Here is a 27069-nt window from a genome sequence, read left to right as displayed (position 1 = left end):
AACTTTGAGTTATCCCTAGCTGCCAGATTTTAATCTGAACACGTAAAGCACACAAGACTCCTTTAGGTACAACAGAATTATGACCAAAGCAAATTAAAGATGTTGCTTTTTCAGAGGAAAACCTGCCAATAGGTGTTCTGTAAATCACTCAGACAAGCAGGCTGACCCCATTATGTCAGCTAATCCTGGAAATACAGGAGGCAAATTTAAATCTTTTCATATGAAACATTTAGTCAATATTCTATTTTTTTTCCAATTTGTTCTGGTACAGCAATGGGAGTTTTATATTCTTGTCCATCTTTTGCTCCAGACTGGAACTTTCTGTGTAATTGTGATGTCTGGAGGAAGAGGTCCAAGTACAATGTCTCCCAAGGGAAAGGTAGGCAGGGCATTTGAAAGGACAGTGCTTGTTTTTCACAAAATGAAAAAGGAACAGAAAGATTACAGATTGTATGGAGGGACTGGGGAAAAGAGGGTGCCAGCCATATGGACTAGATGATAGTGGTTCACTGGGGATAAATAAAGTTCACTTTGTCTTTATTCCAGAGTACAGTCTCAGCAGTGTTACTATTCCCTCATCAACAAAACACCTACATGCTGCCTGTGTTCCCTGTTTATGCTCACCCACCACCCAATTACCAGTCCACGAAGCTCCACACCTGCTGTGTCTTGATCCTCAGAGCACTACAATGAAGCTTTTAACCCTCTCTTAACACCTACACAATGCTTTATAATAATAATTATATTTGACACACAGGAAGCTACATTAGATAATTACAGACAGTATTTCAAACACTGGATTAACAGACAGAGGGGTGAAGATGTGCAACGCTTAGACCTACAAGCTAAAAGCACAATTTCCAGTCTCAGTCATGCTAAAGTTCTAGTCTCAGAGAACTGTGAGCTCTGTCTCCTGTTTTTGTCCTAAGGCTTGCCATAACACATTCTTCTTAAAGTAACAGCTTTATGTGGAATTATGGAAATTGTGGAAGAACAGCATGCGATATGATCCACACTGCTCTAAATACTACCAAATCATACAGCAAATACAAAGAATCTACGTACTTAAGTATCTGCATTTCTCTTTTCTTCCTTGTTCCCCCCAGAATATTTGAACTTTTAAAATACTGTCTCATAAATTTGAGATAGGAATTCTGCTGCTGAGAGTACAAAGACATTCACATACTGGACTCAACAGAAAAATATTTGCCTTCAGTCTGAAGGGCCACATATCTCAGTTATATGTGTGTACTGCTCGCACGTCATCAAAAGCACGAAAACCTTACATTCCCTCTAAATGCCGAGCTAAGGTTACCCAGATCAAGACTTTTATAATAAACATGAGGAAACAAAGTATATAGCTTTGGCTAAGGAGTTGACAGATGTCAATGCACAAGAATAGAATGAAACGTCCATAACCATCTTGATTCCTTTCTTTTTTAGTCATGTGCAAAATGTCTTCTAAAATATTATAGCAAACCCAGTATGAAAGTCTTAATTTTTTATTTATCTCTTATGATGCTAATCTAACCTAATCTATCATTTGAAGTTTATTATTATTTTTCTTTTCCATGCATCTTCCTTAAATGCAGAAGCAGCATTTTTCTTGAAGCATACATGGAGTGAGTACACTTCCAAACTCATTCTTTTGTCCTTTTCACATAATCCAACATGATGGTTCAAGCAGTGATGGTAGAGTGTGAGACTGAAAGCCATAACCGTTTTTTGACTGACGTACTAAACACCAGTTACAACCGAGAATGAAAGACAAACAAATATGACAGTTAAGTAGAAAAAGTTGGAGTGCAGCTATCGGAAAAAAAAGATAGGGATGACAATTGCTTAATAAAATGTGGATGTATAAGGACCACACTGTTAGCATTCATCTTTTCCCTTTTTGTTCACACTATTTTTTAACATGGTGCTGAGGATTCTTTGCTAGACTTCATTACCTCAAAAATATATGAATTTACGTTTATATAGAGCTAACCACTATTTATTCTTTGTGTTTAGCAAACTTAGGAGCCAGGTTTATGGGAGAGTTTATAGGACTCCTGATGAAGGTAAGCATCTTCTTGGCACAGGTGGAGTGCCAATTTAATTAGGGACAGAAAAAATAGTGTAGTACACAAACCCATTCATATTTAAACATTAAATAAGCATACAACAAAAATCAACATTTCTCTGCATCAGTTAGAAATAAGAGAATATCACACTGACAGTTAAACTAAAAATTCCTGTAGCAATGCTAATGTGAAATGAAGAACAATTTCTAAGTAGCATCACTAAAGCAAAAATTATTTTAAAGTCCAAACCTTCAACAGGCATTCAAAATAAATACTGAGTTCAGATAAACAAATCGCGTATTTTCTTTAGGCACTCACAACAATTCCAGATTCCCAAGTAGGCTTGTGTGCCGGAGTACATGGCAGAATGACAAAACCATTACTGTATTCTTGCTTTTCATACAACGATTGTGAACAAGTCAGAAAAAAATGTAACAAAAATTGCTCCGCTGGTGACACTCTTGGCAGATTGGGTTAATGTCCTGTATTTTACAACCTCAGGAGGTTAGTATTTGTTCATTTCTATGGCAATTTATACTAATCAATCACTTCCTGCTCTTTCCTCCCTTACTGTATTTATTTCTATAGCAATGTGTATTAATCAATCACTTCCTGCTCTTTCTTCCTTTACTGCATTTCTAAATCCACTAAGTAGGATATGCATCCTTGTAGCATCTCAATGATCACCTCCACATACCCTCTCTGTCACTGTCTTTTTGAACTAAGGCTAATGTTTTTTAATTCTACTTTTCACAATATTTAAGCTAGATTGCCTTTTTGAAAATTTCAGCTCAAATGCTAAGTGTATAACAAAGCCTTTCAGATTGCTTTTGGTAGCACTAGTTCATGTTTTGAAAATACTACAAAGACATATTTTTCATGGGAGGAGAGCCTTGGAATGAATATGCTTCTCCAAGTGCAGTATGAATGCCTCCAGTTCTTTTGTAAAATTTGAACTGAGGTTTAAGTCTCACATGCAAAGTGGCACCACACTGTCCAATAAACATAGGTTTCTTTAAAAAAGTGTGGGCTTGTTTTGGCTCTATTTGCAAGTTACTATTGAAAAATCCATTGAAATGTAAAAGCTTTGTTCTTTATGGTTCAATTCTGACACAAGAAAATAGCTAGCACCAGAATGTTGTATTTCACAAGAAAAAAAAAATGTGTGACTCATGTAACTTCAGTGACCTTTTAATGCCAGCATATCTGTAGTTTTTACAAAACAGCAGATAATTTATTTAAATGAAGCTGTTTTCCCTGGAGAGCTTTACTTCTTGCGTCAAGTATATCTGGGGTGTACTTGAAGTCACAGCACACCTTCAAACCAGGGCTGATAAATTCGAGTGTGACATGGCCTCAAAATGCCAGAGTAACTGGTGTAGGGAGGACAGGGAAGAACTTCATTTGTTTTCAGAACAACGGAACATCTATTCAGGTTTGAGGCACATTTGCAAATCAAACTGAAACCAATGGGATTTGTGATCGCTTGCTACTTCTTTGGTTTAGTAGTTGTGTACTTTAGGAGCATCTGGAGGCCTTATTCTATGTGTAAAGTGTATGACTGTACAAACACTGAAAGAAAATGTGATCTCTGCCGTAAAACTTTTTAATACAACATGAAGTGAATTAATAATATTCCATCAGGTTCTTGCTTCAGATGCAAGATACTCCAAGTTCCAGGTTTAAAAGATTACATTTCTTTTTAGCATATTTCATTTGGTCAAATGACTACTGCATATGGAAATAGAGTGCCTACAACTATCTTTCTCTCATCAACAACTTATAAAGCTTAACTAATAATGAATGTACAGATATGAAAAACTGAATTAAAACAGAAGGTCCTAAATTCAACACCATCTACAATTAACCTCATATACTTTGCGACTCAGTAATGCCTTGGAAGAATGTTAATCAACATTGCCTGTTACTTCATGATCTTTCCTGCCTAGATTTTGCAGTTCTCTCCTGCCAAAATTCTTAATGCTTTCTAAGGGCTGCATATACTGCCTTCAGCAAGCGATGAACCTCTTTAAAATCCAGAATCAATGACACACCACAAACAGGCTGATTGAAGCACTAAAGGAAATGGCTGCAGCCATTGGCCAAAATCATATCACAGCTTTGAGCTCAGTTCAGGAAGGCACCTGATGCAAAATAGCTTGCATGTTTATCCAGCTTCCTCACCATGTAGCACCCCATATTCTCTACTATCCAGACCTACTCAGCCAAAAAAACAAAAACAACAACAAAAAAACCCCATAGCATCCCATGCTAGCTAACATTCAAAGTTCCCCTTAAATTTGGTTTACTCAGGAGACTAATTTAATCTGACACATGCTGGCAGGGTTTGGACAGTACCACGTTCATATCCAAACCTGTGATAAATTAAATATTGTGCTTTGTTTCTCTGAGAGAGGCAATGAAGGTCATTCTGAAATATGCATGCTTCTTATCTAAAATAAAAGTGTCTGATATTTTACAGTGTATCTGGCTTGTAACTAGTAAACACACACTCTAAATTAGGTAGGTACTTATTCATGGAGCAGGAAACTACTCTGCATACATATCCATGAACACCTTTCTTTTATGTACTGCAACAATTACAAGACTTTCTTACCTGCAGGTTTGCACATGCTGGTGAATCATTGTGGGAGGGTATTTCGTTGTTGGTGGTCTCTGAACCTGTGTTTTTAAGTCTGGAAGCTGTTGTAGTTGTGGCTGTGGTGGTCTGTACTGGTAAGATTGGCTGCCACACATTCACATCAGTACCATTGCCAAAGGCCTGAATTGCATTTTCTGTAAAAAGAAATTACAGGCAATTTTCTACTTCTAAACAAATGGCAGAAAGCAGAAATTATTTTTTTATTATTATTATTATTGTTATTATTCCATCAAAACTGTATTTATAGAAGCTCCATTTTTATTTTGAAAAACGTGTCTTAATTTTGAACACATCAGAAACATGAATTGAGAGGCTGGGGCCGCATAATTATCTGATGCAGTCTATTCTTTGTAACATTCCTAGTCATTCTTGACAGAAGCTCTAGGTCTTACTGTAATCATATTTGTTACCAACCAAAAGCCTCAAAAACTTACTTTCAAGATTTAAAAATCAGTTTCAATGTTATGTCCTATCTGAGGCAGGTGATGTTACGTAGCAAACTAAAAACAGAGAGCGGGCAAAATACCAATTTATTTCTACAGCTTGTTGTATTAAAACTAATATGCCCATAACGACAAAATGGTTTAGCTAAGACAATCTTTTCCTTTCAGTTTTCCTTACAGTTTTCAATCAAAATCTGCATAATTAGGTGAGGGAAACATGCTTAAACTAAAACTTCAGGATATAAAAGTTAAAAAGCTTATCACGGTTTCATGGGATTAAAGAGTGTGTTTATGGCAAGAGTAAATTGGCTGGTTTTTTTCGTAAACAAATAAAAAAAAAAACAGTTTTTAATCAGGTCTTTGGGGATTCAACATGGATTTAGGGATTTCTTATTTCAAATTCTTTGTATAAGAAATCAAACAACTTCACTAGGGACTAATATATGGAAGCTATTAATACTTCTTCTCAGTGGCATTCGTTCCTTTATAAAATAATTTACATTTAATTCTCATCCGAGAAAGATGCATTTTATTCTATTATTAGTTCTCAGAACTCCAGCACACACAGAGAAGAATTTATAGCGGGCATCACAATCAGTTAGGTTGATAAAGACAAAGTAGGCAGAGTGGAATTATATTTTTCCTGGCTTTACCTGAGTAAGGCAGTATATAAAGCAATATTTTCCACATAGAAAGTATTCGTAAGTGTCTGAATGATTTCCTAAATTAACAGTAACTCCTGTTAATTTGTTTCCACTATTGCAAGAAGGATCACAGAAATTCCAGCATTCTATGCCATCGTTCCAGGCAGTGAAATGCTATTTATATATCATGACATTAAAAATTTAAAAAAAAAATGACCTTTTCCACTTTTCTATGAGGGTAAAAAACATTTTATTAACCCAGAAACACCTTTAATTTCTTCATGAAAAAAGAGCTCCCTAACAGCTGGGATGACTATAATTTGTCTCACAGCAGACTCTAATGTCTTTGATTTGTCTTCATTAACATTTTCATACTGGTAGCAAAAAAGGGACATAGGATATCTGTGCCTATGCATTTTAAAAAGAACCTGTAACATTGTAGCAATTAATATTCACAAATTATTAACATCTGATGTATTACAGTATACTTATATAAATTGCAGCACCATTAGGTTTGAAGTTGGTCTCGGGCTGTATTGTTGACTTTTACACAATCACAGACAGAATTATTATTTTTCGTAAATGGTCTTGAGTAACTTTAATTCTTCCAAAGCTTAATAAATCGTTTAACAGATAGGAACTCAAATAACTCACTTTTTTGTATGCAAAGCTCCCCATGTCTTCACAAATGTGCTGTCTGTTGAGGAGCTACAAGTGGAGATTTTCAGACCCTATCCTAAAATACAGACCCTCACTAGCAGTAATGCAAGAATATAGGAGTGGATGGAACTGTCTGGATCAACATATTCATTCGTTATTTTTTGCAAAAAGCAACAATGCATGCTTCTTTTCATAACCTGATGAAAAATGCCTTGTAAAACCAGGAAGAACGTTTTCCCCTCCTACTGAAAAGCTGTTCTTTTAACTTAAGCCTGACGGTTAAAAAATTTTCAATTCCAAACCTAAAAATGTATGGCAAATACCTCTCTTTTTGATTCTGTGTCAACATTGTCCTTTATGTTAACTAATTCTTTTCCCTCCTTGTACTTGCCCCCCAAATGCAATTTCAGAGGACAATCATGTATGCTTTCAACTTCTGTTCTGCTAGGCTACGGAAGCCAAGTTCTTTTGGTCTCCTCATTTATCTGAAATTAAAACTCTGGTGCACACTCCACATCATCCAATTATGCTGCTGCAGGCAGACAGGAAATTTGAAAAGAGAACCTGCCAAAATTGACTCCACTGAGCCATTCTGAAATTTATAATAGTCCCTAATTTGGGAGTAAGCTTAACTGAAAAGAAATCAATAATTTAACAAAATCTTGAAAATGGGTACCATCCAGCCTTGTGTTAAAACCAGGCATTTGAGATCAAGTAGCCTAAGAAACCTGAAACTTGGCCATAAACTGCAAACACAATCCAATTTATATTTACCTACAACAAATCCTTCATAAAATACATGTCTTTTTTAATATGAAGTTCTTAAATTATACACAAGGCCCTCAGGTGTTGCAATTTTTTGGTACAGATGCTCCCTGAGTGCTAGGGTCCAAACATGATCTGTGATGTAAACATATTTCTGTATGATACACTTCTTTAATTTTAATTTTTTTTCCAACAACATCCTGTGTTTGCAACCTTGGCCATAAACTACAGTATCAGGAATATTTATATGCTTGAGTTTGTTCAGTTCTAGTTCTTACACCTACACCAGAACCATGCTTACAGTGTGCAAAGAGATTGACTTGATGCATCACAACACACTTAAACAATAAATAAATTCCATGAAACATGCTAAAACTCTTTTATACATCTGTTAATTCCATACTCACTAAGGCATGTGTTGTCCTGGAAGAAATTCAGAAATTTCTGGCATTCATCTCTATCATTACCACTGTTGCTGCAGTCACACCATGGGGCAACGCTGAGACTACCTGAGTCTATGTAGTTTGGTGTCATCACTGTGCCTATTAAAAAACAGTAAAGCACTGTACTGTGAGCAACCTCTGCACTGAAGTATTATTCCCATACTAAGAAGAAGACAAACAACACTTGGTAAGTTATACATTCAGAGTGCAGACCCATGGTAGAGTTTCTGCTTCTAGAATTCCTGGCTCCCTTTGCCCACCAGTCCTGAGCAACATTTTACACCCGTGGTTGTTCGAATGTAACCACTTCAGGTATTGTAAAATGGCTCCCACAGTAAAGCCCCATTCCCTTGTTTCAAAAGGTTTATACTGCAAGACCACAGAGAGCTCCATCAGCAGAACTGACAGGTGAAAAACTATAGCACAGGGAGGGATGGGGTGAGAGAAGTGGGAAACCTCATAAAAGGCCTCTGCTGCCAAATCAAACACGTGGAGCTGAGTCCTTAGAGTTGAACTCTAAAAATCCTATTTTCTTCCTCACTTGCATTTTCTTTCGTTTTCTGCAAATAACTGGAGCTTCCTCCCCAAGTCTGCAGCCAGCCTGGAAAAACAGTTCTGAACTGCATGAGCAAGGAGAACGTTGGTCATGCTGTAAAGAGTGCTGGTACATCCTGGAGGAGTGCTATCCATCCCTACGGTGCTCCTGAGGGCCCTGCCAACAGAGTGGGTTATGGTGAAGGACAAAGCAAAAACACAACCAGCATGCAGGAAAAGATACAACTGATTCTTAGCAGGTAATAAATTACTATTAATTTTGCTGCATCACTGCTTTTTTAGTACAGTGATTGTTTCCTGAACACTGTCAACGACTTACAACCACAGGCTCATTCCAACTCTCGTACAATTCTTAGGTAAATATTCTCACATTTATATGTCAGCTGAAGGCTAGCAATAATCGAATGAAACCAAAGAATGTGTTCTATGTCCTAGAAGTTACACAGGAACTATTCACCGCTCATCTGGATAAGGTAACTGTTGTAAGATCAACACTTATTCAAATCAGTAGTCACACTGAAGGCATCAACACAGTAGGTCAGAGATCTCAAATTCTCCTAAGGATTGAGAAGTCTGAATCTTCATTGTATGTCTCACCAAACAGGAGAAAATTAATTAAAAGGGGCTGCTGTTAGATACTTTTACTGAGTAAAGCAGTTTCAAGAAACAAGTCCTTCACTTGGCAATCTACAGGTCTAGGACAGGCTTTGTATCATGAGGATATGTGATCATAGCCCCTCAAAACTCCTCAAATGACATCAAAGTAGTCATTAAGAAGATGTAACAAAAGAAGGACAAATATTAGAGACCCAAAGCGTACATTAGCAGAGAAAATTTGGTCCACAGGTCCAGGGCCAAGAGTCTGTAATACCATACAGGAACGGGCTATCAAATAAATAGGGCTAAAAAAAGGTAATATTATAAATAACACAAATCACAGAATGATATGAAATAGCCTTTCAGTCACCAGGCAGCACTGGGAATTAAACAAATCAACATGCAAAATACTTCATACATGATGTGGGAGACCAAGGAAAACAGACATTAGGGGCTGGCCTGAGAAAGGCAGTAATGTATGTGAAAATGAATGCAGTGCAACTGCCAAAGTCAGAAAAAGCATCTGTTGTCTTGTTTGGGGATGGTTTTAAATTAGAATGAAATTCTATGTCTTCATCTACTTCCAACTTCTAAGAGATAGCTGTGATAATAATCGCTCAAATTCTACATGAGATTAGCACGAGTAAATAGCACAGTTCAAAACTTATTAAATGGAGGTGGAGAATTTAGTAAAATAGGCAAATAACATTTGCGCCATTAAAATGAAAACTTGACAGTAGATAAATAAGAACAGGAATGATGTTAAATTAAACTAAAACAAGTGAAAATATCTACCCATTATTTGTTTGATGGTTTAGTGCGCTATTTCAACCCTGTAATATGATCTAAAAAGAAGTGAGAGAGAATGAAAAGCAAGACCATTTCACAAATGGAAAGAAAACAGTCGGCGTTAAAAAAAGGATAAGTAGCAAACACTTAGTGAAGGGTTGAGAAAACAGAACGGTACTGAGGAAGTTTAAAAGGTCACTGAGAAAAGGCTACAAAAAGGTAATAAGGTAATTAAAATGGGTCAAGACAGGGGCTAAAAGTGTAAGAGATACCAAACTATGATTAAGGTTGACGAATACTGGAACGCCAGGACATGGAGAGTGTATATGCAGCACACAAACTGTACATCCAGCAAAAACAGAGTGGCTGAAAGAGCAGCTAGTAGAAAATCAGTCTGTCATTTAAACCTGGGGGCAGATGTGAACCCAAGCGGATTATATGCTTCGTTTCCTGGGGTGTATTTCCTTTTTCTCCCTGCAATGTGTGTGCCTTCCCCTCCTCCTCCCTCCTCTAGCTTGCATCTTGGAAATTGTGCTCAAGGACACTAACAGATCAGAGAAACCACGGTGGTTGGCAGTAAAATAGGACATGCTCGGTTTTGTGTGTTCTCTGTACCAAACAGTTGTGTGACAGTCTCAGTTGTAGGCAGTCAGGCCTCCATATTCTAGGGAAAAGCAGAATTGACCTGAGCACAACCAAGGTGCTGCTCAAATTAGGGTCAGTTAAGAATTAGGAGATTTATGGTGGGTCCAGGAGAAGGGTGTGTGACTGAAGTTGTTTTGACCCATGTGTGACACAGTAAATGAAAGCCAACAACAGGAATTTGCCCAAGCCCAGTGAAGGCCATCAAATGCAGCAAGCAACAACATTTAAGTAACAAGAATGTTAGAAGAACAGGAAGTCTGTTTGCATGTTGGAGGCAGAAAGTATCTTAGCAAATGAGGATTACAGTACGAACCATTTGGCATTACCAAAGTCTAAAGACTGGGTACTGGATCCAGAAGCAAGCATCAAGTTCTGCAAAAAGCAGTTTATTCATACAAACTCCCATGGAATTCCAGGGAATTCTGGGGAAATTAGATGGATTTTACTGAAAACAGGTGAAAATGTGTCAGAAAATGAATGCTTAACAAGATCTTGAAGTCAGCAGTTGCAGCCATACCAAACTGCTGTGGGAGTACAGACAGGTCCAGATGGCTTAAACTAGGCTGTAAGCAAACCACTGAATCTCAAGCATGGTGATCACTAGTCTTATTTTACATTTAATCATTTTTTATCTTTTTTTTTCTTTACATGCTGTAATTCTTTAAAATTATTAATTTATCTTTATCACCATAACAAGGAGCCTAAGGTGATTCACTAAGGTCTTCCACATTCTGTAAGATATACATAGCTTTATAATTACATACATAACACCCTGTTGCAAACAGAATCACATCCACTGTATCTTCCACAGAGAATCCTCACTTTCCTGAACAAACTATGTGGAGGCACAATTTTTGCTACATTTAATGAAATGTCTAAATTAAATATATCTATACATATGAATGAATGATATCTTAATTAAAACACCTGGACATCCTGGAGCTGTGATGAATGAATGAATCTGTAACAGCTCCTTACCCAGAGCCTCTCTATCTATTCTTCCTGCATTTTGTATATATTAAGTAGACAGTAGAAACATTGTACTTCTGATTTTGGTCTCAGATAGCCTCTTACAAATGTGATGGTCTTCATATAATTTACTCCAGTTTTATATCAGCTTGATATCAGAAGCAGGAATCTACTGCTTCAGCAGATGAAAGCTTTGTTTTGGTAATTTTTGTTTCTCGGAATGACTTCCAAGAAGTAAAAACTTCTGTAACACTAATCAGTTCCCATCTTTTTGCATGTATCTAGAGGCTGACAGGAAAGAAGAAAAATGTTTATTTTTTCCCTTTGAAAATCAGATCTCCTTTTGATTTCAGCTCCTTAGGGACCCATTCCACATTTCCGATGTCTGACAGTGTTTTGCAGCATGGTCATCCACAGTAACACAAAAAAAAAACTTACTATGTGAACTGCGTCATCTTTGAGCTTAAAGTGAAAAATGGATCCAACAAAACTGTCAGCAAGATTCACTAGGTCCGGCAAGAACTTCTTGGCAGCTCTCACCCAGAAGTATCTATTAGTAAAGTTACTCTTTGCCAGCAGCTAGACTTCTTAATCTCATTGACTAGATCAGATTTCAAGGCTGTTCAATTCTTTCTTTTAGAGTCAAATGACATTCTGTCATAACCGCTCATATCTTATAGCCTTTGCATACTGTCGTTATCACTTAAGACACAGAACCATGTCCTCCAAAATTATCATGTCTTTTTTAACCCGTTGGTACTCCATGGACTTACCTCACTTGTTAGATGCTACAGTATTAAGAATGGTAACAACAAGCCAGCAAATACGTCTTTCAGTCATTTCTTATATATATATATATATATATATATATATAAAGACTAAGTTGGAAATATTTTATTTCAGATATTATTTCAAAAGACATTTATTTAACAGCAGGATCTGCTTCAGGGACTCAGCTGGGACCTTCGCACCCAACAGAAGGGGCTATTACTGCATTGCAGCAGGTGCAGGCTGTAAGCTTAAGAACATCTTATCTGGTGCACTTTTAAAACCTTTTGTTTCAGAGTTCTGACATTCACTTATTGTTTATTGCCCAGCCATGGTATTTCTACAAGTTCACCTTCCTGAGATAACCTCTCTCTTTCAGGAATCAAATACTGTGGAGGGTGTATGGAATCTGACTTGCATATAGTCACCCTTGTGCCTGTTGACAGTCAGGAAGGTGACAGCAAGCAAAATGAATTATGTTGGGGAGGGAGAGGAGTTCAGATGATAAATTTGGTCTCGGTTCCAATCCATTGACAGGCACCTAAGAAAACTTAGGGTGGACAGAAGGTGATCGTGGCAAGAACAGCAGCTGCAAGTGAAACAAGGCTGGGTTGGTCTATCAGCTCATTCCTCAAATGTCCAAACTTTCCCTAAACACCTAGAAATATTTTACCCCACCTTGTGATGACAGCTGCAAAACCAACCAATTTGCAGCTTTCTGTTCTTTTCAGCTTCTTACTTCATGGTCCTGTCCAAAAGTCAACCACCTTAATAAGTTTTACTTTGTAAGCTTAATTTATATACGTTTATTTCAAATTCAAACGCATTTCTCTCTTTATCCTGTCCTTAATTTCCTTGCAATGTACAAATTTACCTCAGGAATCTCTGTAAAGTAAAAGAAGGCCAACACGCTTAGCTGAGAATTTTGCCTAGGATCATACAGTACAGTATTCCACTATTTTTATTTCATGAGGGTCTTCAAAATATTGTTTGGGTGTTGTTTTTTTTTTTAGATCAAGCAAGACCCAACCCCTCCCTACATTCTTACCAATAAGCCCCGAGTAAGCAAGGAGGCAGTCAGCGTAGTTCTCCTTCAGACAGCTACTAACAGACCGTGACTCAGGCTGGCAGTTTGTGAAAAAATCTGCAAGGCGAGATCTGCAACATGAAAAAAAGGCATATCTTTAAAAATCAAGCCTGCAGGCATTCTTACCTTTTACAGTCTTTTTATTTTTCAACAGCACTTAGTATTTTTAACTTCAATACACATTGGACACATTTCAATTGATGAGGGTCTTTTTCCATATTCCATTTCTGAAACCAGAACAAAAAAGTATATGAAAACAGCAAAAAGGGACAAAATGACAGGGTCATGCATGCCCTTTGCTAAAAGAAATGCTCTGCATTTTCATGCCAAAAAAAAAAAGACAAAGAGACATTTTATCATGAGTGGTCATTTTGCCTGGATCTGAACTCTGGAATCTGTTATTCTATAGGAACAGAACACAGTTTCTGCTAGTTTACTCATTACACAAAACTCTATGTTTTTGCTCCCTGAGCCCTCTTACTCCATGACTTGAGGCAGGACCTGCTTTAGTTCTGCCCTGAATTCCCAGGGAATGGGCTTACCCCTGCTCTGCACTTGCCTGCAGAGCCAACTGGCTCAACTGGGCAGATCCAGATGGCACGATCTACACACTCCCCTGGAGCAATGGTACTGAGAATCTATCTGTTCTTGTAAAATGTGCATTTATCCAAAGCTTACAGTATTGAGCTCAGAAGTAGTGAATGTGTGCTCTGCATCCACTTCTGCTACTGATTTTTTATCTCTGCTTACCTCAGTTACTTCATTTCCAAGAGGGAGAGAGCACTGCTCACCTATGGAAAGTGCTTCAAGACTAGGGCTAAAGCTCTATCTCAATTAACAGATTATTATGACTTTGGAAACCAAGAAGAGAGTTCCCAGCAGCTAGAAGCTGTTCTGTTAAATTGCACTTTAAAGGCCATGTAATGCTCCCATCCAGGTCTGTAAAATTTGAGAGGCTTCACTGAGCTGAGTCAAGGTCCACATCCTGCAGTCTATCTCCTGCCCATCTTAACCTTCTCTCCTCAGCTGTGATTGTGTTTTCAATTGGACTTGTAAGCCTCTTGGAGCAGTGACTTTTGTTTATTTATGAAGTGTCATTTAGACCTTTGACTCCATGAGCAAATGGTTTAACCTCCCTGCTTCCCTTTTCCTCCATGAAAAAGGAATGAAAGTGTTCTCTTGCTTATAACAACTCAGAGTGGTTTTTCAGAATAAGATGTTTAATCTTTGCAAAACCCTTTCAAAATCAGGATGCTGTCATATATGTATTTCCATCTCTGCTCTAGCATTATGTAGATTTGCAGTACAAATGTTCTTTTTTAGTTTTGCAGCAAAACCACAAAAGTTAGCAGAAACAAGTGATTTGCACAGATTTTATTTGTTGGCATGCTCCAGAGACTAATTATCTTTGTTTGCTTTATTGTTTTTCCTATCTCAGAATGGGAATGGATGTACATCATTAATTGGCATGAAAATAGTGATGGGCAAACTTCAAAAGGTTCACAGGCTTAGTTTGAAAAAGCATCCCATAAATAGATTGTATGCAAACCACACCTGAATTATCTGAGCTATTCTCATGGCCTCTTTTTAGTTCCATCCATAACTGTACCATCACCAGCAAATCCATGGTTGCCTTCAAAACACAGTCAACTGTCAGGTTTTCACTCCCTCCCTTCACTTATTTAACCATTTAACCTTGTGATGGACATTTGTACCTTTAACAGCTTGAGAAAGTCAAGCTCTCTACATATCCTTCAAGATGCCCTATATGTATACATTCTAGACTTCCACAGAATCTCCATTTTACTGGTGTACCTACCAGGGTACAAGCTGAGAAGACAGATTACAAGGGATGGGAAGAGTTAAATAGCACCACAAAGAGAATTTGGGCAAGGAAACCCTATGTCACTGTGGTGACTCCCTCTCTGTCAATAATTAAGACAATAATCCAAAGATCCAGCTTTCTGGGCAACTGGGAACAAAGATCGTTGACAGTTAGTTTCTAAGGTTTCTATAAATCCTACTAATAGCAATCATTTCATCATTCTTAATTGTACAGTTCTCCCTTAGATTATTATGTGCATTGGTCCAGAAATATATACGCCTTTTCTCTGAATGTAAGTACCGATAACTATGGAATAAAACCAACCATTTACTACCCTGTCTGCTTGAATAATTTATTTGTTGTAGTAAACGCTGAAGGAAGCTAAAATTGCTCTGCTGATCCCTTTGCATACACACTGATTTCTATGTTAATTTCTGAAGATTTTTTTGTGGTTGTATAAGGTAATAATCTGACAAAGTTGCACGTTTAAATTTTTATAAGCCAAATATAGTTCAGATGGCTCTGGTCCAAGCATTACTGGACATAGTCAAACACCTCTCCTCTGAGTCATCCAAACTTCATACTACCAAAGTTCTTACTCCCTCCTGAGCTGTCATTCATGTGGATAAACTTCCACCAGATATAAAGTTAAGACCAGCAAATAAAAACAGAGACAAGTGTCCACCCGCCATAAAATAATTCCACCATGCTCAGTGAAGACCCGCTCGCTGATGATCTAGCCCCTGAGTTTCCAGTAGAGTGACACCAACAAAAGTGTCCTCATCAGCAATACCAAAACGGTGGTACTGCTGCTTATCTACGGAGAGACAAATTAGCCTAATTAGAAACAGTATCATTGATACTAAATTATTGTACATGATTATTAAGATGAGTTTGGGTAAAAGAGACAATCCTTTCAGGCATGCTTGATAAGCAATCAGATGATAGCAGTCTATTTAAAGAAAATGCATATTGTACTAACTTTGTGCTTCTTCAGCAGGAAACAACTTGAGGTTAGAAACTTGTGGGTAAGTGCCTAACCCCCAGCTGAGCAGGCTGGTATCTAGAGGACAAACAGTGCTTGCACCATGCGTGCCCATGGTGCAATGTACATACGTGTATCTATTTACTAGGTGGCTGGATACAAAACCAAGCAGTTTTTATATTGTGCATAACACATAGCAGGAACTATTAATTTCTTTCTCCATGTTAAGAATCACAAATCCTTTGTGTTCAACAGCATTAATGATTCTTTCCCTTGCATTAAAAAATAAATAAAATAAATAAAAATAAAAATAAAAATAAATAAATAAATAAAACTGAAGAGCACGACCCAGAAATCTTCCTCCTAGGAAGAAAAAAAAATCTTCTCTTTGTAGAGAAACAAACAAACAAAAAAATAAAATTAAATGAGTTTTAGCTTAGCCCTGGAAAATCTCCTCAAAGTACACTGTAGATCTTCTGGAAAGCTTACTTTAAATATTTTGTATAGCAGTAACTGAAAAAATAAGAATAATCCTATTGGCAAATTCAAAGAAAATCTGATCAAAAAACAAACAGTCTTTCTGTGAAGAAGAGAAAAAAATATTCAAACCTACTATTCTCTAATGCTTTGTGTTAGCACCAGTAAAATAATTTGTAAAAGTTACGAATACAAAGAAAACAAAGATGATTTGTTTACCTTATGATACTAGTTCTTCAAATACTCAGCAGGGTAAATCAAAACTCAAATTTTGCTTACAAATAAGGTTTGTTAATAGCAGTATTGTGTTTAATCTGCTCATAATTTTTGAGACAATTTAATTTTATATTAGCACAGCTTGTTGCATAGGCAACATTGATTAGGTTTTCACTAAATTTATTTTCAAGTTATGTAGAAGTTGTTTAATGCTCTGAAATTATCTTTGTTATTTACTCATTCTCCCTCTTTAAAGTTGGCCAACTCAACTTCAGCACTGGCTGCACAGAAATGCAGGATGCAATATTTGAAGGTATAGTCTAAACAATGAAGTTGCAGATAATTTCTACAGCTGCATTTTCAGTTTGGATGCACTGTAAACCACGGCCTACTGGAAATCAGCTTTATGAACCAGATGTACCTTTCCAAAAGTCACCCCTATTGCTGGGCTATCAGGTGTTGATTTCCCTTACTTCTGTTCTTCTGGCTCTATGAATCTTCAACTGCTTGTAGGCAGGGGCACTAGAGAGAAATCTTCTCTCTTAGGTTTCCCTTTGCAGTGGTGATCTTCAGCCTGAGAAGAACACTAAATCTGAATCTTCTGCTGACTGCATTCACGTACACTGCCATGCCCAAGTGAGTGGTTACAACTTCTTACCCTGGTTATGAACATGGGCAGCTAGGGCTGCTGTCCTCTGTTCACCTCCATGATGTTGGGTGAAGTCTGAACATGCTCACTACCGCCTCTCTTTACATTGCTGCTTGTGTTTAGGCATCTATTTATGGCTCAACAACAGTACCATAAAGGGTTTGTAAATGCCAAAGCTGAGTGACTGGAGTGACTACACTAATTAGTTAAAGCTGCTCTAGCGTCTAGACACCATTTGGCAGATGCAGTGCAGTCACGTAAGGGAAGTGTTGCATCAATATTCAAAAGAGAAAAGAAATATAAATCTGACACTGAGAAATTTCAGACTAAGTCAATGAATATGTGTCAGAGTGATAAATGACACCATTATAGGGGGAAAAAAAAAAAAAGCCAAAATACTTGTTCCTCTTTTGTGGGGGTCAAATGTAGCATCTTGCTCCATAGCTACAAATAGCTCCTGTATAGCTGGGGTGGTGCTATGTTTGTCTGCTGGGATGCAATATGGGCAAGAGAGCTTGATATGTGTCCAAACTAGCAGGTTCTTTGGTGGAGGAGCTTTTCATTTTCTCTTTGTTTCATAAACACGTAGTGAGTGGGCAGCGAGAAAACAAGGCAAAGGCTACATAAGAAACTCTATCAACCAGTGAGCCGAAAAAAACCTCAAAGCGTCTCCGTCACTAGAGAAATGATCGTCCCTGCACCTAGTAATTTAGAGTCAACCCATCTTTGAAGACTGTTTTTCGTTAAAGGCACTAGAAATGTGCGATACTAGTACATGTTATATCTCCTTAGTTATGGACACACACTACTAAGAACCCGTGAGCAACTATGAATTTTCGCCATTTTTGATTATTTCTTTAAATGGGCATTTTTACATATATTTATTGAACAGGAACTTAAATTTCTCTCAGCAGAAACATGTTGGTTTTTCTTTGGCTGTCGTCCTCCTCAAACAGCGACCGTGTCAGGGCCCTGAGGGCCCTAATGCCCCTGCCCACCCCTGGGGCTCCCCCACCTGCCCGTGGCCCCCTTCAGCCCTCCTGGGCCTTCAGTCCCTGCCCCAGTAATGCTGTAGGGTGCTGCCCTCCAACCCCCTACAGCCCTGCCCTGCCTGAGGGCCACACTGAGCAGGGCCACTGGTCCTTGGCCAGTCCCTGTCCTCAAAATGGTGCCCGATGCCCGGGGCTGCCCCTGGCTGTGGCTATGGGACAAGCCCGGCCTGCAAGCTCCTGGCCTGCTCATCCCAGGGGCACCCACAGAGCCCCTGGCCCTCACTGAGCCCTGACACACACCTCAGCATTCACACCCTTTTTGAAGTAAAAAAGGCATTTTTGAGCATTTTTACTTCTTTTTGAGGGGTAAAAATATGTGAAGATTAAACAGCAGACTACTTGGCTCCCAAGACCTGAATACCAAAAGCAGTTTCTCTCATGTGAGCCAATCCAAATCTTTTGTAAAACCATTGCAGAAACCATTGTGGGATCTTTGATCCCAAACATCAGCTACTAGCTGGAAGAAGCTGCGTTTTATCTGTTTTTGCTTCTGTTTTGTTATTTTAAATGACTTGTAGCCAAGCCCACGCCAATATTTGATTCCAGATTTGATTTATCTTTAAAAATTGTGTTGTTTATCTGGAAGTAAAATACAGACACTCCTCAATTACATACAGGCAGCCTATTCGGGTTGTGGAGTAACTGGCTACAGAAACAAAGAGCAGAGACCACGCAGGATTCATCCTGAGGCCTCTCGGCTTCACGAGTGCTGGCTCCAGGCACCACGGCAGCCCACCAAGGCTTCCTGCTCCAGATGAGCACCCGTGCATCGCCCCAGCAGGCTTCTGCATTGCTGGCTGACTGCACCGTGCTCCCCACCTTGCCTGATGCCACCTGCGTTATCCAGGCTTTCTGCTTACAGGACATTTAATATCCCAGTTAGCGGAGAGCTAACTACTAGAAAGTCAGTCAAGTAAAACTAAGAACACTTCCACCTAAGCATATTTATATTTTAAAATCAACAATAGAAATGCATTCTTTCTATTTTTCTACTACCTCATTTTTTTTCTGATTAAAAAATGCTCTAAAATAAACATACTCTACGCCTGGTTTCTGTTACTGTATCTTACACAACGCATAATAAAGTACGTCACATACCATCTGCCTTTAATCTTATCCTTTCCCATTGCTCAGGTTATCTGCAAGGGACCTGTTAGATCTTTTTATACAACGTCTGCTACAGCAAATCACAAGACCTTACCAAAACACTAATCTCATAGTTTACCAGTGTTAGTTAAAGCCTCTAAGTAACTCAAGGTCATGTGTTAGAGTAATTTTATTCTAATGTATTAGGTCTCCTTTGGATTTCAGGAAAACTGCTAAGCTCAAATGTGGTCCTAAATAAGTATGATTTATTTGCAATTGGGGAGTATAAATATTTTTATACTACTGACCTTTTGTGTAGTAAAACCAATTTTGAAAAATACGGTGCAAATCCTGAGCACAAGGTAATGCAATAAAGAATTAGAACAGTGATTTTCTGATGCAGTGACACAAAACAGAATTTTCTCTTTCTGCTTGCAAAAAAAAATTACCTCAGACCATATTTTAGAGGCCTGTTTGAGAGAACATCTGGAAAGCATTCCACAGGAAATCAAACCTATATTAAATATGTTTTGTGGGGCTCTGTTTCCTTGCATTGACTTTAAGCATGCATAATGTGTTTCTGTCTTCTCAACTGCAAAGAAAACACTTCTCTGAGCATCTTCTACAAACTGATAGGCTGAACTGTCAATCCATGATTTCTATCAGGGGATGCTGGTAAGATTTCTATTTAGTCTATCTGTAACAAAGCTCTCCAATAACATGAACAAATCCACTAGCTACTTTCAGAGTACCAAGAGATTGTATATTTTATTTCATTTCCTTTACACTGTTTAATTTTAAGCTTCTAAATATAAATGACTGTCATGTTTAAAGATGTCCAAGCCCCAGAGTGTCTCTTGATAGCATGTTACTCAGGAAAGAACTAGTCCATTAGGGATAGCGTTGTTCTCACTTCATTAGCTGGGCAGACAGGAGTGTCTGAATTACAGACTGGAAACCTAAGAAAATCATTGCCACGCTCAAAGAGCAAGCCAAAGAAATTAGTGCCACAGCAAGTCCTTGAGTGTGCCACTGGATGCTTAGGTATTTATTAACAACTATATCATGAGTGCACACTGAAAGGATGTGGTTCCGAGTACCTGAGAAAGACATCTATGACAATAACATTCTCTGTAACCACTTGAATAAACTATAACAAAATATTGCTGGCTCAAGCATGAAACAAAATTGGAGTCTGAAGATGGAAAATAATCTAAAGCAAGCATCTATACAAGCATCTAGGTTCTCTGTTTACTAGAAAAGTTCCCGTTGGCAAAAATATGATGCACTGGATCATCAGGTTTCCTAAGGTTATGTAGGGATTCTTTCTGCATTCCAACGTCCCTGCAGTGGCATCCCTGAACAGAATAGCTCTGTATCCACTCCCAGTCTTTCCTGACTAAAGGAAAGAAAGGGTGCCCAGTGCATCCTTGCACTTGATTGTTCAGGGCCTGCAGCCAACGTAGCTGAAACTCATCCTTAAGCTATGCTAAAAGCTGTTCTGACTTCAGGAGTCAAACAACAAATTTCAAGTCAGAACCACAGCAGATAAAGCAGATTAGAGTCTCTTTTGTTGGGAAACTTTTTGTGTCATGCACAAAACATCCCCATCAAACAGAAAGTCCCCAAGTTCTGGCACTAGCAAACCAGTATAGCATTGATCTTATTCAACATGTTTTACTTGGTTTTAGAAGATACACGGATGTTCCATGCTAGTAAGAAAAGCACTGATTTACAGAATAGGATTGGAAAAAAAAAATCACTTTTACCAGTTAAGGATGACATATACGGTCTAGGAGGTTTGTTGTTTCTTTTTTTAATCTCCAATATCAAAAAAAATGAACATGGCCACAGCAGCTAAGAGAGCTGACAGCCTGTGATACATACAGCTGATTACAGAAGTTCATCTGAAAGACACTGTCCATTTTGAAGAATATTTTGCAGTGCTGCATGATGACCAGTTACTGAGACATATCTCCAGCATTTCACAAGGCCTAATTAGAAGAGGGAGCATCGTAACTGACAGGACAACCACTGTAGTTTGTGCTTGAATTGGAGCAAAAGAAAATTAACTAAATATTCAAATAATACAGTCAAGATTTAATTTAACAGATGTCTAACTCATACAGACTTTATAATATAAAAGCTTATTTTAATGGTTTATAGCATGTGCTTGAACAAATATACTGTAAGCACAAATGTGAATGTAAGGGCATCTATTAGTAATCTTTGGCAAGGGTCACATTCATCTCACACAGAAAATCTATATTCAACGGTAAACACATATCAGAAAACTTTCCCTGTGCCACTTGCTTTAAAGCCAGGAGATAATCAAAGCGTAGGAAACAACTACCTTCTGTGCTGAGAAGTCTTTTCAGATATTGGTACATTTACACGTGGCTTTCCACTTAACAGTAGTTACTCCATCGGTAGCATGGTAGTGCTTAAAACATAATGAAAGCAATGCAATTTCTATTCAGTAAACATTAAAATGCTAAAATTTGAAAATATGCATGTGGTTGTCACTTGTTCTGTTGAGAAACAAAGTTTTATTTTTAGTTCTAGTGCTTACATTATCTTGCAGCTATTTTAATGGATGAACTGCCACCAGAAATATTCTCTCACTAGGGCCTGATGTAGAGTGATATAAATAACCTTTACAAAGTCCAGCATAATGGAATGGCAAAATTAGTTGACATTCTTTTAATTAGCACTGCCTGAAGATTTACCTACACAGAACAGGAATAGCCAAATTCATCCCTGGAATAAATCCACTGAAGTCACTGATCTCAGAGGAAGTACACTGGGAATGGACTCGATATAATATCTCTGTTATACACATAAAACGTATAGTGGTTTCTTGCCTTTAGTATATATGCGGTTTGAGGTAGATGGGGAAACATTTTGATTTATGAAAGAAAATGCTATTGTGTGATATATATCTCCTTTGCCTCAGAAAAAACAGATTAGCCAAATGTGACTGAATGTATATTAAAAGGGATCAAAAATGTTCTCTTCAACAGATTTAACAGATTAGTGAGTGGAAACTACTCGTGCAAACCAGTGGATGCTGAACTTCTGCTCTCTACAAAAAATCTCTCAATTAACAATTCAACAAATCAGTGGTAGCAGTAGTCTTACTGGAACCCCATCCAGCAAAGCAATTAAGAGCTTGCTTAACCGTAAGAACATGAGTAGTTCCAAATTTAGATTCTATTAAAGTTTAATGTCAAATCTAACTTTCCTAGCTTTCAAAAATTTTGACTAAACGTGTGAAACTGCTTCATTAACAAATGTAGTTTCAGCTGTCCTGCGTGATAAAGGAACAAACAAAATGGGTTGAATTCCCACTGCTGTAACCCCCTTTCTGGCTCATGTTTCTAATCTGTATTCTTTTTTTTTTTTATAGTATTATACAGGCAATTTTCCTTTCTCACCTAGAGAACAAGCTTTTTCAGATACAATGATGCACAGAGAGAAAGGACCACGTCTGGACCATGATAATACCCCCAAGTTCTCAGAGCTGAAGTTTACTGGTGGCTGTGAGTACTTTAACTCGTTGCATTGTTTTGGCTAACAAGGGACTGACATGGAAGATCAGGTATCTAAATATGGTCCATAAAAGTCTAATAATTTGCATCCAATTTTATTTTATGATTTTTCTAACAATCATAAATATTTTATTCCTTCTTTCACTTTTGCAACTCTGCAGAAAGGTAATAATGGATATTCAGCACCACAGTTAGCTCTTATCCTTAAAAATTACTTGGGAAGGAATAGCAGGACTTCAGCAATGTGAGAATACTGCCAAATCTACACCATTCAAAACATAAAACAGCTGAACCAAAGAGCTCTGACAACACTTAGCTTCTGTTTTACAGACAATGGGCATAAAAGAATTACACTACCTTTTCATGGTTACACTCCTGGGTTTCAGGAATGAGTGGAGGCACTAGCTGGCTGCAGAAATGCTGCTTGGAGAGTTTCAAGCTTGCCTGCCAAAGGACCTCAGTGTGAAGATACTGTCTGGTTACTGCTTCTTAGAGCATAAAAACCCCTGTGCTTGAGGATCTCCTCACTGTTAAAGCACATAGTGATGTGAAAGTTTGGTGCAGGAATACAGCTGAGCCATTTTTCTAATTACTATATCCTTGCTCGTGTCTTTGTTTCTTTCACTGCTCAACAAAATGTCAATCATCCAGCACGCTTTTAATCTTCAAGACCCTCTTAAGCAGAACAGAGAGAGTATAAATGAGGACTGGCCAAGCAGATCTTGGCACTCCAGAACGAGATCTATCTACACTTTAACAGGGACAAAGCACTTGGTTTGCTGGTTGTTCTGATTTTTAGATTCCTTAGGGGTTTATGGATATGTTTTAAAGAGGAACTGCTTGATTCCTTCTGAGTTTTGTTCAGAGGAGAGAAATTTTAAATGTGTTGGGGGAGGGGAGAGTAATACTATATTTTACTCTGCTAACGAAAGACAATGTAATGAATCATGTAAAGGACTCAAAAGGAAGCAAGTAATTTGATATTGCAGCATTTTCTACTTTATTTTTCCTTGACTTGAAAGGTTTTTGCTTATTTTGCAGAGTCTGCGGGTTTTTTTCTTTTCCAGGCTAGCAATTCCCCTGACACCCCAAACTTCACTATACCATCATGCTCCAAGCACACCAGCTTGTCCCACCTCTCTCCAGACCCCACCATCCGAATTTTTTGAACTGTGATCATTCCTCACTATCAATTCATTTATTAAAAGACAGGTTTTCCACTTTTTCCTCCCTCGCTGGCCCTGTGGTCCAGGCAGGGGGGCTTGGCCTCCCCTAGCCAAGCCCCAAGGCCAGGAGCAGAGAGCAGAGAGCTCCTGCAGGTAGCCCGAGCCCAGGCTACCCCGGTTACCCTGCAGACATCCTGCATCCAGCGCAGGGTGAGTCAGGCAGCCCACGAAGTTTCTCGCCCACTCCCTGACTCTGCCTCCAAACACAAAATATAGACACAGCCTGCACGTCTCTCGAAATCAAGAGCGTCCCTGTTCTAATGTCCTTAACAGCATTATGAAAACTACGTTGCTGTCCTGGTTTTGCATACCCACAGCACAACAGTAATCTCAAGGAGCTGCCAGACAGCTTCAAGTGCCCAACTGATTAAAAATACCCCAGAGGGACGCAAATCCAGCTCTGTTGCACAGAACTGTACCCTGCCACTGTGTCCTTCGTGACAACACCCAGTGGGCAGCCACCTAGAGCCAGGCAGAGACCACGCAGTGCAGCTCAGCAGCTGGCCACTGAACTGTAACTGGTATAAGCTACAGGCTCCAGGAGGGAGCAGGCATCTATGTTTTCCCTCTCATTTTCTGAATTACAGATGATCACTGGACTGTGGCAAGATATTGAGGGAGGAAAAGAGCCGCGCGCAGGAGAGCAGTGAGGAGGGGCTGTAAGCGGCTGTAACGGAGAGGATTCAAATGTGGCAGAGAGGCAGTGAGAGTCGGGTAATGACTGGGAGATCTGGGAAGATGAGATGAAAGGGGACTAAGCAAGGAGAAGAGGCGTGAGGATAAAGCAAGGGAGAAAGCAGGAAAAACGAAAGAGAAGCCTAAGGAATAGAAGAATTGAGGAAAAAGCCCTGTTTCTCCTCCACCTCTTCTCTCTCCCGCACACATCCCTTGAGTGCCCTCCTCCCTGGTACTTGCTAACGCTGCAGCTGAAGCCTGCCTCCTAGCACAAGAGGCTGGGCTCCCCCTCTTCTGTAGCAGGACACAGACGGCTGGCTGCACACCTACAGCATCTCATCACAAACTTGCTTACAGTCTTTAGCCACCCCCTCCTCTGGCAAACCTTACCCACGAAGGCGTGCAGTCTGCAGCCCGTAACGTGCCTGCTACAGGAGCAGCCCACAGGTCCCGTGCAGAGAAGCCACTTGGCACAAAAGGGTGCTGGCATGAAGCGCTCACAGACCTGCACACGGCTTACGGTAAACATGCACAGATACAGTGGCTCCCTTTTCACAGGAAATCATCATAAGAAATTTCAACAGAATATAAAGAAGGAAAATTAATTTCCTGGCAAGTTTCTTGTGTTTGCAGGAAACACAGCAAGCAGCTGAGCTTTTGTTCTAGCTCTCGCTGTGAATGAGCTATTTTACGCACTGGTAAAAAATGTTTGCATATCTTCGTGCAAGGTCCTTGTAACTGCACATGCTTTCACACAGAACTGAATATCTTTCACACAGAGTTGAATGTGTTCTTGCACCAAAATTAAGACTAAACAAGTGACCAGAAACAATTGACAGCAGTATCCCCAAAGGATTGCACGAGGGGTAAGAACATGCCAATGAATGCCAATGAAAGCACATTTATAAAGATTTGGATCTCTGACTACAGAGTGCCAAATATATCTTGTGTTTGAACTACGTTCTTGCTATTTCACCATTTCGAGTACAGCAATTGTGGAGGACAAGAAACTTGCATTCAATTACTAGATTCTTATTTAAGAAAAAAAATAATCTAAAAAGTCTTAAAAAAAAAAAGAAATTCTTTCTTTTCAGATCTTTACAGCACATGGCTGTATTGATACTGTTCTGTTTTTCTGTTCCGTTAATAAGTAATATGTCTGCATCATTATCATTCTGCTCAGTGCCTGATGAACATATCCAGAAAACAGTAGTATGCAAATTCAAAACACCAATTATTAAAAAGACCAAACTAATGTCTCACACTTTCATTACTCAATGAAAACAGTATTTTGAAATACTGTCAAACATGATGCTGACAAAAATGAAGCATACTATCCTGCCTTTTTAGAGCAGAATGATATTTCTAAAGCATGCCAGTCAATTTTGTGAGGTTTAATTTGTGGCTGAAGTAATCAGAAGAGGAGTTTCCTCAGAGGTTTGAGATATTCCAGGACAACTAGTGAAAGTTTTTGACAGTACAATGATCTGCCTTAGAAGTTTTGTTTATGTTCATAATGAAAAAGAATTCTAATGGCTTCTTTTTTTTATTTTTATTTTCTTTCTTTTTAGTTAGAATTGACAGGCATGCCTGAGAGCCTCCAATCAGTTTCAGAGTGGCATATGGACTAGGATACAAGGAGAGGCAGCAGAAAAATGAAAATGAAAATGAACCATGAACCATTCAATATTCTGATGAAGTTGAAAAACTAGGACTGTTTACGTAAGTCAGAGCTTACTTGCATTTCCTGACACTTCTGGTCCCTTTTTCCCTCAATCAAGACTTTATTACTGATCGATGAATGAATAAAAAAGAAAAAAAAAATCAAAGTGTCCTGTCGTCTCAGTTAGGGGCATCTGCCATTTGGCTGAATCGCTTCTCTGCTCTTAATTCTGTTTGAAAAACAGATTCAGTAATACGTGCATCTAAAACAAAGCTTTTAAAGAGCATCCAAAACTGAATGTTTAAATACATACTTGGGCATAGGCCCAAGTGATATTTTATATGGAGTAGGGGCAGATTCAAATCTTGCATTTCTAAGTGAGCAGCATTTGGAAAACATTTGCTTTCAGAAATCCTTCAAAAACCCTAAGAAACCCTTAGAACTTGTCCCCTTTGTTTTGCCTGGCATTACGAAGAAACTCCAATGGATGTAACGGGCATGCAAATAATAGCTTCTAAATGACAGTTTCACAGAAGTCAGAACATAGTCTCAATTTTTTCTCTCATTTAGA

General features: G+C 38.5%; 1 protein-coding gene across 1 annotated transcript in view; it reads right to left on the bottom strand.

Moving 5' to 3' along the window:
* The window catches only part of GFRA1 (GDNF family receptor alpha 1), a 142511-nt gene that overhangs the window by 24276 nt on the left and 91166 nt on the right, over positions 1-27069 (bottom strand). Inside the window, exons 5-7 of the mRNA XM_035547697.2 lie at positions 13055-13164; positions 7648-7782; positions 4684-4862 (exon numbers count right to left, since the gene is read on the bottom strand). Of these exons, the coding sequence (XP_035403590.1) occupies positions 4684-4862; positions 7648-7782; positions 13055-13164 (424 nt within the window). The remainder of the gene's footprint in view (positions 1-4683; positions 4863-7647; positions 7783-13054; positions 13165-27069) is intronic.

Source organism: Cygnus atratus, chromosome 7, assembly GCF_013377495.2.
Source record: "Cygnus atratus isolate AKBS03 ecotype Queensland, Australia chromosome 7, CAtr_DNAZoo_HiC_assembly, whole genome shotgun sequence".
Lineage (NCBI taxonomy): Eukaryota > Metazoa > Chordata > Aves > Anseriformes > Anatidae > Cygnus > Cygnus atratus.
The sequence above is the reverse complement of the archived record's forward strand: the minus strand, read 5'-3'. Positions and strand labels throughout refer to the sequence as shown.